Source organism: Manis pentadactyla, chromosome 16, assembly GCF_030020395.1.
Source record: "Manis pentadactyla isolate mManPen7 chromosome 16, mManPen7.hap1, whole genome shotgun sequence".
Lineage (NCBI taxonomy): Eukaryota > Metazoa > Chordata > Mammalia > Pholidota > Manidae > Manis > Manis pentadactyla.
The window spans coordinates 31,332,431-31,346,271 of NC_080034.1; the positions used below are offsets into that span (position 1 = coordinate 31,332,431).

Genomic DNA, 13,841 nt, shown 5'->3' on the forward strand with positions numbered 1-13,841 from the left:
TTAAGACAAGTGAAGGGCTCTGGGTGGACGAGGGAGGGGCTCCCCTGGTCGGGATTTGGTGTGGGATGAAAGGTGTTATGGGCCGGCTTGGTGGGTCTGAGGGGGGAGTCAGGACTGCCTTGGGTGTTAACAGCTTGGTCCTCTTCCTCCTTTCCCTCCCTCACCATGTCCAGGGTCCCCTCTGTGTGGGTTTGAATAGCCGCTTTCCTGACCCACCCGGGCTATGACATACACACACTGACATGCGGACACCCATTGCTTGCCCATGAGTATCTCGATGCCATCCCCACACACGCACACACCTATCCTGGCAGGCCCTATGAAAACATGGGGGGTGAGGGGCCCAGGAGGGCACCTGGGCAGATGTCTCCAGGGGTGGTGGCCCTGCTGCAGGCATCCTCCCCAGCTTTGAGGTAAATCTCCCTGCTGAGAACATCTTGGCAGGAACTTGGGTTTCAAACCCATGAACAGGCAGTGTGCCGTGACTTTAGGAAAAAGAATGATGGAGGGACCTGGTCTGGCCAAAGAATGCCGAGACAGCAGGTGAAAGGGGGCCGGGAGCAGCAGAAAGGCCCTGGCCACAACCTGGGGCTGACGAGTACCCCGTGTGCAAGCTCAACCATGTCTGTGCACGCCCACTCACGCACTTGCACAAAGCCTCAATGTCCGCTGGCCCCCAGCCCTCCAGAGAAACCTTTCTGCTCCACCCTCACCCCCTTCGTGACACACACAGGGCCCAGTGAATAGAGGACGTTTAATATTTCTGTGCTGGTCAAACAGAACACAGGTAGGAGTATATAGGGGAGGGGTGGCTTGTGAAGGGGTGTATGTGGGGGTTTCTTGGGGAACAGTCCAAGGAATCTTCTCAGCAAAGGGGCCTGGCCTGGGTACCATGGACATCAAACACACCCAGTCCTCGGCCCAAGTTGGGGGTCCCCCATAGGGGGTCTGTGGAGTCCTTTTTCCAGCTCTTTTGCTGGAATCCACACTCCCAGCGTGATGGGGTACTTGGTTCTAGAGAGGGGTCTGGAGAGCCCCCCAGGAAGCAGCCCAGGGTTGGGACTAGGGCTCCCAGGCCCTCTGCCTGAGGGGACAAGAACCCCTCAGGGCCCACCTCCTCCCTTCCCCCAGGCTGGGCAAGAGTGGACAGGTGAGTAGGGCCCCAGCCTCTTCTGAGTCTCAGGGTCCTCAGAGTCCGATGGAGGAAGGGTGGAGCGGGGGGTCTTGGCCACCAACAGACACTGTAAACTTTGGTTTAAAACAATAACTTAAGTGAAGGGAAGGCTTCCAGCCTAGGGCCGGGGTGGGAGGTGGGAAGAGCAGGGGGGAATGGGAGGCGACAAAGGAAAAAGCCAACAAAAAGTTTTGGTTTTTGCTTCCGGCATAAGAAAGGTCTTTGGTCATTGGTTTAACTGGGGGAGGAGGGTTGAGGAGAACAGGGAAGAGGTGCTGAGGGAGGGTGAGGGGACCTGCAGGCTGGGGCAGGGCAACCTGTTGGGTCACAGCAGCCATGTCAATCCCACCCACCCCTGGAGCTGGTTTCAGGCTGGCCTTTCCTCTGTGACAGAGGCAGGATGCTTCCGGGTGGTCCTGGCACCTTGCCCCAACTCCAGCCTCAAGAGCAGCCCGACCCCCCTACAATGGCTCCACTCCGGAAGCCCACCTGGCACAGACCTCACAGAGGGCACTGGGCCTCTGCCTCGCTCCCTAGTGTGGGAGCAGCCGACAAGCACCCAGCACACAGGGGTGGAGGCCCAGTTCAGCCTGGGTTGGGTCACAGGTCTGGGGGGAGGGGCTGAAGCCAAGTGGCTCTGCTACCCACACCCCCACAGTGCACACAATTGTCCCATCCCAGCTGTGGCTTTTGAGTGGACACAGCTGAGAGGGCCGGTTTCTCCTGGGGATGTCCTGAAACTTAAGCTCCCTAACCTGGGCTGGGGCACGCGGGGGCAGGAGCTGGGGGTGGAGAGTTATCTCTTCACAGTACGGTCAAGAATGTGGAAGGGAGCACAGATCAGGGAGGTGAGGGGCCTCCGGCCAGAAAAGACGGCCACAGCCGGTGCGAGCAGGAGCACTGAGGGGCCTCGGGTTTGAGAAGGGTGGCTGGCCCCGCCTGCGGGTCTCCATGGTGCTGAGGGGCCCTGAAGGGGAGAGCTGGTGGGGGAGGAGGGCCCTGCTGCTGCTGGTGGTTGGGGGAGGCGGCATTCAGGGGTAGGGGCGGGTCTGAGGAAGGGTCTGGGCCCTCCAGGTCCTCGGCCTTGGTCCCAGACCAGGGATTGTGTCCCCTCAGGGGCGGGACCGTCCCTGCCCCCGAGCGTCTGTCAGTCAGGTCACATTGGGAGTTGCTGGCCCAGCCCCCCAATCTGAGTCCTGGAAGTGCCTTGAGGTTGGGGCGGGGCTGTGGAGCGGGGGGCACGTGGGGCCTGGGTTCCAGGAGGGAGGGGTCTCACCCCTGCCCTGCCTGCCACCAGAGGCCCTTAGGACAGTTCCTCTCCTGGCAGCTCCTCCTCCAGGTCCCTGTCTTCTGGAGGCCCCGTGGTGCTGGGGTTGGGGGTGCCCAGGGGAGGGCCCGGCCGCCTGTCTTCCTCTGCCTCAGCCGGCTCCTCTTTTACTTGCACCTGGTGGCTATGACAGACGGGATCTGTGTGGGCACCCTGGGGACCTTCCCCAGTCCCTCCCCAGTGCACCCAGAATGTTGGGGTGCACCAGAGCATGCACAGCTGGCTTCCCCAGGACTCTGTCATCGCTGAGCCACTGAGGCCTGATGTCTTAGGTCTCATCTCCCTCAGGTCTCGCTTCAAAGGAAAGGGGACATTGGATGGAGAGACTGCCTTTGGTTGTGAAGGAGAAACAGAAGAGACAGGAGGGGAGATGAGAGAGAATAGGAGGAGGAGGAGGAGGGAAATAAAGGAGAGGAGGCGAGAATAAGGGAGAGCAGAAAGACAGGAAAAAGGGGGAGGAGAGAGGGAGGGGGAGGGGCCATTGGCCCTGGGAAGAGAGGTGCGGTGGTAAGGTGGGAATCCCACCTGCAGGGGGGTCTGTGCTCTGTGCTCACCTGTACTGGGGTGGGGAGAGGCGAGGGGGGCTGCTGTTGCCGTTGCTGGGCAGCGGCTCCACGGGGGCGCCCACATCATCATGGCTGAGGGGCAGGAGGCTGCTGGCAGAGCCGGGGTTCAGCATGCCAGGGCTGTTGAGGAGGGGAAAGCTGCTCTCGGCCAGGGCGGCCTGGAGGGCACAGGGTTGGCCCGTCAGTGGCTCCACTGTCCCTTCCCCACCCCCAGAGAGCCTCCTGTGTGTCTGTGCGCTGGCCCCGCTTACAGATCTTGCAAGCTGGCAAGCTCAGCCCTTTGAGCACAGCAGCCCTCCCAAGGCCAGAGCTCTGGCCCTTCCCTCCAGACCTCCGGCTTTCCTGGGCTGTCCCCTGGCCAGGAGAGGACCCCACTGACAAGCCAGGGAAAGTGACCCCAAGGGTTATGTCAGCCTCCCTGCTCTCTGCCCTGCTCTCCCCAAGCCCAGCCTTGAAAGCAGAGGTGGGGGCTGGGCCCCGAGAAGGGGTGGGCAGAGGGCTGGGGTTTCAGCCACCCAGAGTGGTCTTGCCCTCCTCCCTTCCTCTGGGCGCCAGGGGGAGATGGGGGAGGTCTCTTCTTCAGGCCAGCGTGTGGGGAGGGAAAGCAAGGAGGCCAGAGGCAGATGGGACAGGGCAGGCGGGCTCTGGGCAGGGCCCAGTCACCTGGTAGCTGGCATTAAGTGCTCCGTAACTGAGGCCCGAGATCATGTTCTTCACCAGGGTGGGGCTCCTGAAGAAGAGAGAAGACAGCATCTGGCTCGCTTGCTCACTCGCTCATCCTCGCTCATGCCTGGATCCTCAGGGCCACTCTATGCTGGGGACTGTCCCATTCACTCTTGGGAGGCCAGAGCGGGGTCAGCCACTGCCTGCTGAGGCCTGTGTGCACCCCATTTATAGACCTCACGCTGACCTGGCATAGCAGGTGCCAACAGCCTCCTTCCCAGGTGAAGTGCCAGGGCCCCGGAATGTGTCTGACATCTGAGCTGGTTAAGTAGGAACAGGGATCCCTTCAAAGTCCATCTTCATATCACGCCACCCCAACAGTTCTTATAGATTTTCCAGTGCAACAAGGTTCCATCTACAGCCTTGATAGTCCCACATTCCCTGCCTTTCTAAATTTTGGGACATCTAAAAAGCCATGTGCTTAGGCTGTCCCCACGTTTTGTATCAAAGCCTTTTCTGCACAGGAAAGTGTTTGAGAATTGGGTCAGGAAAAACAATGGCTCAAGGCTGTCCCCCTTCCACAGGGACTAACCCCAGTTTACAGTGCATCTCGAGAGAGTTTAAGGAACGGGCCCAGGATCACACAGCTGGTGAGAAGTAGAGCTGTAATGTGAAGGCCAGTGTTTTGATTCTAAGTTGGTAATAAGAGATGAGTCCTAATGTTGTGACTGGCACATGGGGCACTCCAAAGAGGATGGTTTTCCTTTCTTTTCCAGGCCCCATGACTGCCTGGGGTAGAGAGGCTCTTGTCTGTGGAGAAGGATCTTTGAGGGGAACAAGTACTCAGAGATCAACCTAACTGGCCTCACACTCTGTCTCCCTCCCCATGGGCCTCTGGCCCAAGAGGCACAGGGTGGCCCATGTGAAGGGTGGTTGAGGTGGGGAAATGGCCTGTAGTGCTGGAAGGGAAGCCAAAAGAGGAGGTTTTGACTTCTCCCAGGTTCCTCCATTTCCAGTGAAAATGCTTCGTGGTAGAGCAGAACACCAAAGGTGGGAGGTCAGCTCTGCCATGCCTGCGGGGTGACCTCCCTCCAGCCCCTCGCTTGCTCTGGGTCTCCTCTCTCTTTGAACTGAAGAGGTGGGGCCTGGGGACCTCAGAGACCGGCTCATGCTGTGATGAGGTGGGAGTGTGGCTCTGGGGATGGCAGTCCCCTCACAAACGGACACACAGACCACCCAGCTCTGACCATGGCTACTTAGGCCTGGTCTCTTGTGTGCCAGGCCCCCCTAAGCTCCTTCCCACAGAGGGAAGGACAGAGTGAGACATAAATGTGTTCTTTCTGATCACTGGTCACTTCCAGAAGCCAGGCTCCCCTGGGCTCTGCCCTGAAGTGGGAAGGATCTGGTGCACAGGGGTGCCCTGCAGAGGCAGGGGGCTGTCCTGGCCCATGCCCCGGGTGGGTGCACCCCCACCCAGGTCTGGGCCCACATACCCTGTCATCTTTGGTGGTCTCCGCTTCTGATACTCCCGCTCGTCCACGGTCCACACGGCGCCCTTGACGTTCTCCACACGCACAAAGCACTTGTGCAGGCTGAGGTTGTGCCGCACGGCATTCTGGGGAAGCAGTGATCATCGGGGTGGGGGTGGGGGGATGCTCAGAGGCAGCTTGCTAAGCCCCTCCTCCATTTGGGTGAGGAATACAGGCCAAGTCCTTGCTCTACCCTCCCCAGCCCAGGGACAGCAGGAAGGGCCGCATGGAAAGGAGTCCTAGCCGGGGGGACGGAGGGAGCCAGGTGCTCCCAGTGTCTTCACTGCCAACAGCCCGTTTTATTACCTGCTCCCCTTCTCCCTGCCACATTTTTAAAGACCCTGTCTACCAACTAAACCCTTTCTAATTAGTAATAATTTGTTTTCCCATCATCACTAATGACCTACACGTAGCTGTCACTCAGGGCTTCTGACTGGCACGTGATCCCACTCAGGCCCTGGCACTTCAGTGAGCCTGGGACACCTTATCTCAGGTAAAGCAGAATTTCCATTAAGCTTTGAGAAGTTTTGGAAGTAACTCAGGAACCCTCATCGCAACCTTCCTCAACTCCTAGGAGCATGGGGGCCCTGATGACTCTGAGCTGCGGCTCAGAGTGGTTTAATGAGAATAGGAGGTACCCAGGAGAGGCCTAATATATACTTGTTGAAATAAACTGGGAGAAAGGAGAATGTGGGTTTAGTAGATACAAAGCAGGAGGAGGAAAGGTCACCTTGTCACTCCCACCTCCTCCTGGCAGGGTAACTTCAGGAATTGAGGTCATCTGGTTTGTAGGACACGTGGGGGAAGGCAAGGGTGTTTGGCCCAATTACCACTCCCACTGACTACTGCCCCCAGAGCTTGGGATGAATCCACCCACCATCAACCCACCATGCCCCTCAATCCTGTCCCCCCCTTCTCTTCTCTCAGCCTTACCCCACCCATCTCTGTCCCTGTTACCTGTCCTCCCTCAGCCTCCCCGCCTGTCCCCGTCCTTGTCTCCTCTTTACATTTCTAAATGGGGAAGAAAGCAGGCAGGGAGGGCAGCCTGTGCCCCTGGAGATCCCCTCTCCCTCTCTCCCTTCTAACTCTTGCCACTTGCAACTGGCCCGATTTCATTACCAATTTTAATTTGCCTCTAATTAAATCCTGTGTATTTTTCCGACTCGCTTGCTAATCCACGAGGGAGGCGGGCGGCTGGAGTGGAATCTCTTGGAGCGATAATTACAAAGGGCCTAATCACGCCGGGGCTCCTGCCTCGGAATAAATTTGCCCGCATTACGGGGCTCCGATCCTCCGCTTTGCAAATGAGAATGACCCCAATTTCCGAGGATGGCCTCACCGGGGCTTTTTTCCCTCATTTCGAAGCCTGATTCGTGATGAGAGACTAATTCGTTACGCTGAAACATTAACGGCAATTTAAGGGGTCTGGCGGGGCCTGCGTAAACAAAAGGACGGGCCCACAACATGGGTCCTGGGAGGGGATGGACACAGGGGGAAGGCTGGTGCGGACCATCAGCTCGGCAGATGGCAGCTCTGTACCCAGATGAGCAGCAGCTGGCCTGGCCCACACTGGCTCTGGACCCTTCTGGCCGGTCTGAAGTGGACAGCATCTCATGGTGGGGGCCAGAAAGGGTGAAAAAGGAAGAAGGAAGGAAACTGAAATAGTTAAGAACAAGAGAAGAGGGACCTCAAGGAGCAGATAACAGGGTGGAAAGTGTTAGGAGAAGGGCAACAGTTGGGTGTAGATGGGGTGCATTTCCCAAGTAACATGAATGAAGTTTGGCTACAAAAATCCTGAAGGTTGAAGTGGACCTCAAGCTGAGATGGATTTGGCTGTGCCCCAGGGAGGGCACGGGCAGTGCTCTAGGCGGCAGAGCAGCATCAGAGCACCACTAACTGGGAAGGTCACTCAGTCACTCAGCTGGCTTCCTGTCAGGACCTAGGCTACATGAGGGAGAGACCTGGATCGAGTCACACCACTGAGATGACCATGGCTAGGCAACCAGTCGCAGGTGGTATGGAAGTCCGAGGAGGTTGGACTGCGGGAGGGGTGGCTTCATGATAGTCATGAGGGGTTTGAGGCGGTTACCCAAACCATCTACCCCTGATTTCAAGAAAGAAGAGAAGGACAAACTGCCCTGGGGTGGTGAAGTTCAGAGACAAAGGAAAGGAGGGTAGGTGGGTGAATAGACCTGTCCCCAAAGAGGAGGCTGTCTTGTGGAAATGAGGTTCTACACTGTCACCCCTAAAGGTAGAGGCTCAACTATAGTATTAATGTAAATATTAGGTAATAGCCATAATGATCACTCATGTTTGTATAGGCTTGTATCATGTATAAAACCCAGTATATGAGCTGGCCTGGGGGTTGAAGACTGGGCCAGGTGGTCCCCAGAAGGCCTTGCTGACTCTGAGAGAGGGCAGGACTGTGGTTGGCAGGAAGTGACATCACTCACAGCCAATCAGAGCAGATGTCCCAGCTTCCCAGCCTCTTTCTCAAGCTTTGGGAATTGGACATGGGGTTATGGAAGGGTATGGAGCAGTTTTTCTCACTGCAGTTAGCACATCCAGGTCAGAGAAGACTGAGCCCTATACAGACCCTACCCAGTTCAAGGCACTGGTGAGTAGGGGGCCTCAATGGCACTTGTTGAAAGCTGGTGGGAAAGGGGAGTGGGGAGGTAACCAGTTTTGCTGCAGTTTCTGCACTGGCCAGCAGAGGGTCTCAAGAGCCAGGGATCCAATTAAGGTTCTGAGACTCCTTCCTGGTGTCTAACCCTCCCCACAGGGCACCCACAGGGCACCAACACTCCCTTCTCCTCCCATCCCTCCATCCCCAACTCCCAATTTAGATACTGCTTTCCCATCCTGCTGCACAGATCCTAATATTCTCACCCATCAGACAGACACACACCCTTTTCATCTGGGCTATAGAAAAACAAATGGCTTAGAGCTCTAGCGCACATTTCCGTGTCCCATTTTTCTAGTGTCCCTTCCTTCCCTGCCTCTGACCCCCTGGGAAAATGCTACGGCTAAAGGTGCTGAAATGAATAATTGGATGGAGACAATTATCTTCCAGCTACTGATGGCAGAGCTGGGAGAGACTGTGAGCACCTGTGTTTATACCCAGTGTATAGTCTGTGGGGGGAATGCATCTGGGCGTGCCCTTCTTCCACCCCACTGCGGGCTTCAGAACATGCACCTATAGCCAAGGTACCTGGACCCTTAGGGTCTCTTGTGAATGCAACCCAGATTTCCCTATCAGACTCAGGTATTATCAACTCCTGGAGGCCCTACTTCGTGGGGCCGCTGCCTTTGGGGCCCATGGGGGAGCACTCCAGAGAAGAGGATGGTTTTTTCCCATAAAGAAGGCAGCACAAGGCTCTGGGAAGGGGTCATTAAGAGGCCATTAGAAAGCATTCCACAGCTCCTGCTGAGGTGGGGTTGGACAGGCCATTTCTGTAGAGTAGAACTGCCTCTCCAAGAGGACTAATTGCTAGGGAGCCTTGGTCTCAAAAGGATGTGGAGATGTCCAAGGATGACTGGAGCTCTAGGCTAAGAGGAAGGGGCACACCTCACCTTCCAGGTGGCAGTGTTTCTCCGGAAATAGGCGAACATTCGGGTGAACCAGTTATAGATCTCATTCAGGGTCAGCTGCCTGTCAGGCGTTTCCAGAATGGCCTGTGGGCAAGGAAGAAGCAAAGGGACCCTCAGTCTGGGCCTGAAGGGTCAACAGGCCTGCATTCTCTCCCCAGGATCTCTCTCTTCTGCCTGGCCCCTAACTCACCCTCAGAGCAGAGGAGACCTGCTACTGATGCTTGTGGGTAAGAGCACTGGTGGGTAGTCCCTCTGGTAATCTTGGGGGATGGGGAGCAGGCTGTTTACAGCCCACCCAGAGGCCAAAGGAATCAAGAGGGCTATGCACTTGTGCAAGAAGCGTAAGTTTCATCTGGCAGGAAAACCCCTTGCCCTGGGGGAATGAAAGCAATATTTTTGGGGGAGAGATGTCCCTGGAATGGGACCTGTTTGGAATTTATCCTGATTTTGGCAAAGGGTACCCTGGGATGTGTGCGTAGTGAGAATATGTGTGACGGTGTGTCTGTGTGGGGAGCAGAGTGAGAGGACATGTGTATAAATGTATGCTCATGTGTGAGTGTGAATATTACATGAGCATTAAGGATATGGATACGAGGAAGGGAACAGTGTGTGGGTGTGGGTGTGGGTGTGTGTCAGAGAGGCAGTGGGGGGGGTGGGGGAGGCCGGCTAAGAGTTACTGTTAAATCTATCAGAAAACAGTCTTGTGGGAATTACGAACATGGAAAGAAGGGAATGAACGACACTGTGGGTGTGAGTAGCAAAACACTTAGCAGGTGCCCAGGGTACATCTCTGTGACCAGCAGGCTGACTGAGAGGAAGCCTGCAGGAGACACCACATACAGCAGAGAAGGGAGACATGCGTGAGGGTAGAAGAGGACCCGATGTGAGGGGAAGTTATGTATTCTGGCCTCAGGATCCTCCTGGAGGCTGGAACCCTGGGCAGGGGTGCAGTGAGGGCTATTACCTAGCCGCTCCATTACTTTCTAGGCTCACCTGGCGGATGAGGGAGGCATAGGTGAAGGGGGGCCTGACGTCAGCATTCTTGTAGAACTCATGATTCTGGGCCAGCTCTGGGGAAGACAGGCAGAGGATGAGGCAGCCAAGTGGGGTCCCAGCCTGGGGAAAAAGGTCCCTTCCCTAAGGCCATTACCTGAGGAGATGGGGGAGCAGAACTTGTCGCTGCTCCTCCGGCGGGCGGGACCCCCGCTATGCAGGGAGGCAGAGCCAAGGCCAGGGGGCCGTAGAGGGGTGACAGGGGCGGCAGCCGAGGTGGGGGGGTGCACAAGACCATCTGGGAACGAGTCTGCCGTGGAGACGGTCACCTTGGAGAATAAGGAGCCAGGGACCAGGTTCAGCTGTGAGCAATGGGGAGGGTGCTGAGACCATTGCCAAGGGTGAGGGTTCCAGGGGTCATGGAGGGGTTCTGGGAGGGCCGCAGGGCAGGGAGAGTCACTCACTGGCTGGCTGAAAGGCTTGGGCTCAGAAGGCCGCATGTGCAGATGGGCCATCATCGCCTGCAGCCGCTCGCTCTCCTTGGCAAGCTGTGGGGACACAGGAGGTGGGCAGGGGCTGTGCCCAGTGCACCTCTTCCTCCTCCACATCCCACCAGGTACCCCAGAAAGCCCCTATTCCTCAGCATCCTGGCTCCCTCTGTCCCCTGCTCCTGGAAGGCCTCAGCTCTGTGCTGCCCCACTGACCCCCCATACCCTGAAGGCCAGGAATGGGGGTGCTGCCTGCTCTGTGAAGCCCTTCCCCTTCCCCTCCAGACAGTGAATCCCAGGCTTGAGCTCATCACTGCAACTGTAATTCAGGGGCCTTCTTCCTAAGAGCACAAATTTTTCTGCCTGGGGAGAGCAGAGGTTGTAGTGGACCACCACCAGGTTCAGTGGCACTTGTGTGAGGATCTTCACACACTGAATGGAGATGAAGAAATGAATGAATGACTTTTTCACCCACATTAGTAAATTCAACAGATCTTTCACAACTACCCTCACAGCCAGGCACTCTGCTAGGTGCCAGAGGTAAATGAGCAAAGTTGACTGGCTGCCTGATGGACGGTCTAAGTAGCCCCCAGAGTACTCTGCTAGAGCACAGACATGGCAGCCAGGCTGCCTAGGTTCTGATCCCCACTCTGCCACTAGCTGAGTGGCCAGAGGTGAGTTGCTTCACCTCTCTGTGCCCGTTTCCTGTATCTGTAAAGCGGGGATAACAGGACCCACCATATAAGGTTGCTTAGAGGACTCCTTGAGTTATATACATATTTAGCATAGCACCAAGTGGGTGCTCAATGTTAACTTTTAATATTATTTTTGTTTTTGTTAGTGTGACTCCCCCAACCTTGGTTTACCCCCCAGAAACCAGCTGCCCTCCCCTCACAGCCGTGGTTATCAGGACCTAGAGAACATAAGATGATCCTTCCGTGAGGCCCTCTAAGCCCTTCTGGGAAGTCAGTGCCGTGCTGGGGCAGGGCCAGGGCCACACCTGGATCTCCAGCTGCTGCACCACCTGCATCTGCACGCGGCACTGGGCTGTGCTCCGGTCGTCCAGGGCGTGCTCTGTGTTGAGGTGTCTTAAGAGGGAGAAGCGGCACGGAAGAGAAAGATGGTTCTGGTTTTCCTGCTGTCACCACCCTCCCCTCCCCTCCTTGAATCCGACCCATGGCCCAGAAAGCAGACAGGCGAAGAGATACAATGGGAAAGAGGTGGAAAAAAAAAAGGGGCAACGGGGCACTGAAGGAAGCCGTCTTCTTGTCAGCCTCCTCTGATGTCTTTGCTAAAATCCCAGCTACAGAGAGATCTAATTGCAAATGAACTAATTAAGTAAACCTCTGACGAAGCGTGAAAACAATTTGTTTGACCCTGATGCTGCAAGGGTCTGGGAGACAGTGGAGTTAATCAGTCAGTGACAGAACCTGGCACGGCTGTGGCAGCTGGCCGACTGCTGCCAGCCGCCTGTCCGCCGCTTGCCCTGCCTGTCCACAGGCCTCAGGGCTATCACTAGGCCATCATTCTCTGGGGCTGAGTCTGGGGGAAGCTGGGAGGGCGGTGGGGGGACTCATCCCCTTGTCCTTACACCCCCACCCTACTGGGCTCCGGCAGCCTGAGGTTGGGGAGCACAGGAGGCTGCAGGCCCAGGATACAGACTGGGGAGGGGTAGGAGTCATCAGGGGGCTGATGGGGGCAGGGAGGAAGTAGGCCCCAGCAGGGTGAGGACATCAGGACAGCTGGTAGCTGAAGGCCCAAGAAGTGACAAGCTAGATAGCACGCTTGGGGGCAAGAGGCCCCATGGAAAGGCTGCTGGGGAGAAAGGAGAGTAGGGTGACACATACTTGATAAACTGGCCCAGGTCTTCACACAGGGTCTCACAGCCTGGCCACTTGCACTCGCCGTGTCCATAGAGCGGGTGGGAGCTGGGCGTCTCCTCGTGGGAGGAGCTAGGACAGGAGGGAGGCAGAGGTCAAGGACCCCGAAGACGCCAGCAGCCCGGGGTCCAGCTCAGACCCAGCTCCCAGGCTGGCGATATCTCTGTTCCTAACTCCAGCCTCCCAGAGGCTAAGCAGAGTTTTATGTGCCCTGGGAGAGGGTCAACTTCTGGGCCCGCACGGGGCTCCTGCTCCCCCCCCCCACTCCCCCCCTCCCCCCCCCCCCCCCCCCCGCAGCCCACGCCGCTGGCCTGGGTGCCGCCCCTCAGGGTCGTGTGTCCAGGAGGGTCTGCAGTATCCCTCCCGCCCAGGTCCCTACCTGTCTCTCCGAGGCGTGGGCACAGTGGGCTGTCCGTTGGGCAGGGCGTGGTGGGACAGGGGCGGCGAGACTTTGGGGGCGGCGGTGAACGAGGTAGCGGAGGCGGCCGCGCCGGCGAGGTCCAGGCCCTCCTGCTTGACGCCGTCGTCGGGGGGCTGCCCGGGGGCCTCGCCCTTCCAGAGCGGCGGCAGGTCTGGGGGGCACAGGGTGGCGCTGCAGGAGAAGGGGGCGGGGACTCGCGCGCACAGCCCCGTCCCAGGCGGTGCACTCACCTGGCGGCGGGGGCGCAGGCGGCAGGCTCACCAGCGCGGGTCTCTGCAGGCCGAGCACTCGCTGCTGCTGCAGATGCTGCATCTGCAGGAGCTGCTGCTGGAAGGCCAGCTGCTTGTTCCCCAGGGCCTGCCGGGGGGCCCGCGGGGGGTGGCCCGGAGGAGCGCCCTCAGCCTCGGCCTCAGCCGTGCTGCTGGGCCCCCACGCCGCGGCCACCCCCTCCCAAGGCCGGTCGCCAGGAGCTGTCGCGGTGTCCGCGGCTGCAGCCTCTCTGCTCCCGGCCCAGCTGCCATAGGGCTGCATGCCTCCTCGCGGTAAACACACGCATGCACGCACGCAAGCGCGCACACAGCCAGACCCAGGCGCAGCACGAAGCCCTCCCCACTCCCGCCTCCCTGTTTCCAGGCTGCAGCTCCCCGCACGGCAGCTGTGCTCGCCTGCAAGGGGGACTCTCATCACAATGATCAATGAGCCTGTCAGACTCCGGGGGCCACTCCCGCCAGGCGGGCACCCTTCCCACATGCCCTGGTGCCCCCCTTCTGCTCTGAGGAGGGGGACTCCTCCCCTCCCTGGTTTCTTAGATACAGAGAATCCAGGAGTCCGATGGGGCTTTGGTCATCAAGACCCAGGCCCAGGACACAGTCACCTTCTACTGCCCAGGTGCACGCGCACTTGCTCTCTGCTCGTTCTACGTTGCATGCGTGCTCTGTTCCTACCCCCCTAAACCCCCCAGTTCAGTTCCTGACACAGGCACTCACAAGTAAGGCTGTCAGCAAGTCTTTTCTGAGCCCCAGGAGCCAAGCCTGTCTGGGGTGCTTGGGAGACAGGGACTTCTCTGCCTGCCTGCCCTGGGGGTGCAGTGGCAGGCTGGCTACTCAACAACCCTAGCCTAGAGATAATGCAGAGGGGGAAGCTGAGGGCACTGGGGGAATGACTGGGCGTCAGCAGGGCAGCCTTCTGGGAAGAGGCAACTCGGAGCTT

The 13,841-nt window shown here is 58.0% G+C and overlaps 1 protein-coding gene across 2 annotated transcripts in view; it reads right to left on the reverse strand.

Annotated features, from left to right (window-relative positions):
- Positions 1-735: 735 nt before the first annotated feature.
- FOXP4 (forkhead box P4) overlaps positions 736-13,841 on the reverse strand; it is a 49,473-nt gene continuing 36,367 nt past the window's right edge. Inside the window, exons 6-17 of one of the 2 annotated variants that reach the window (XM_036927582.2) lie at positions 12,863-12,956; positions 12,591-12,783; positions 12,179-12,283; positions 11,332-11,419; positions 10,308-10,391; positions 10,001-10,172; positions 9,844-9,920; positions 8,833-8,934; positions 5,224-5,345; positions 3,731-3,797; positions 3,056-3,225; positions 736-2,625 (exon numbers count right to left, since the gene is read on the reverse strand). In XM_036927582.2, coding sequence (XP_036783477.2) covers positions 2,478-2,625; positions 3,056-3,225; positions 3,731-3,797; positions 5,224-5,345; positions 8,833-8,934; positions 9,844-9,920; positions 10,001-10,172; positions 10,308-10,391; positions 11,332-11,419; positions 12,179-12,283; positions 12,591-12,783; positions 12,863-12,956 — 1,422 coding nt within the window. In that variant the 3' untranslated portion in view covers positions 736-2,477. Of the gene's footprint in view, positions 2,626-3,055; positions 3,226-3,730; positions 3,798-5,223; positions 5,346-8,832; positions 8,935-9,843; positions 9,921-10,000; positions 10,173-10,307; positions 10,392-11,331; positions 11,420-12,178; positions 12,284-12,590; positions 12,784-12,862; positions 12,990-13,841 lie in introns of both variants that reach the window. The other variant, XM_036927581.2, reaches the window with a different exon arrangement.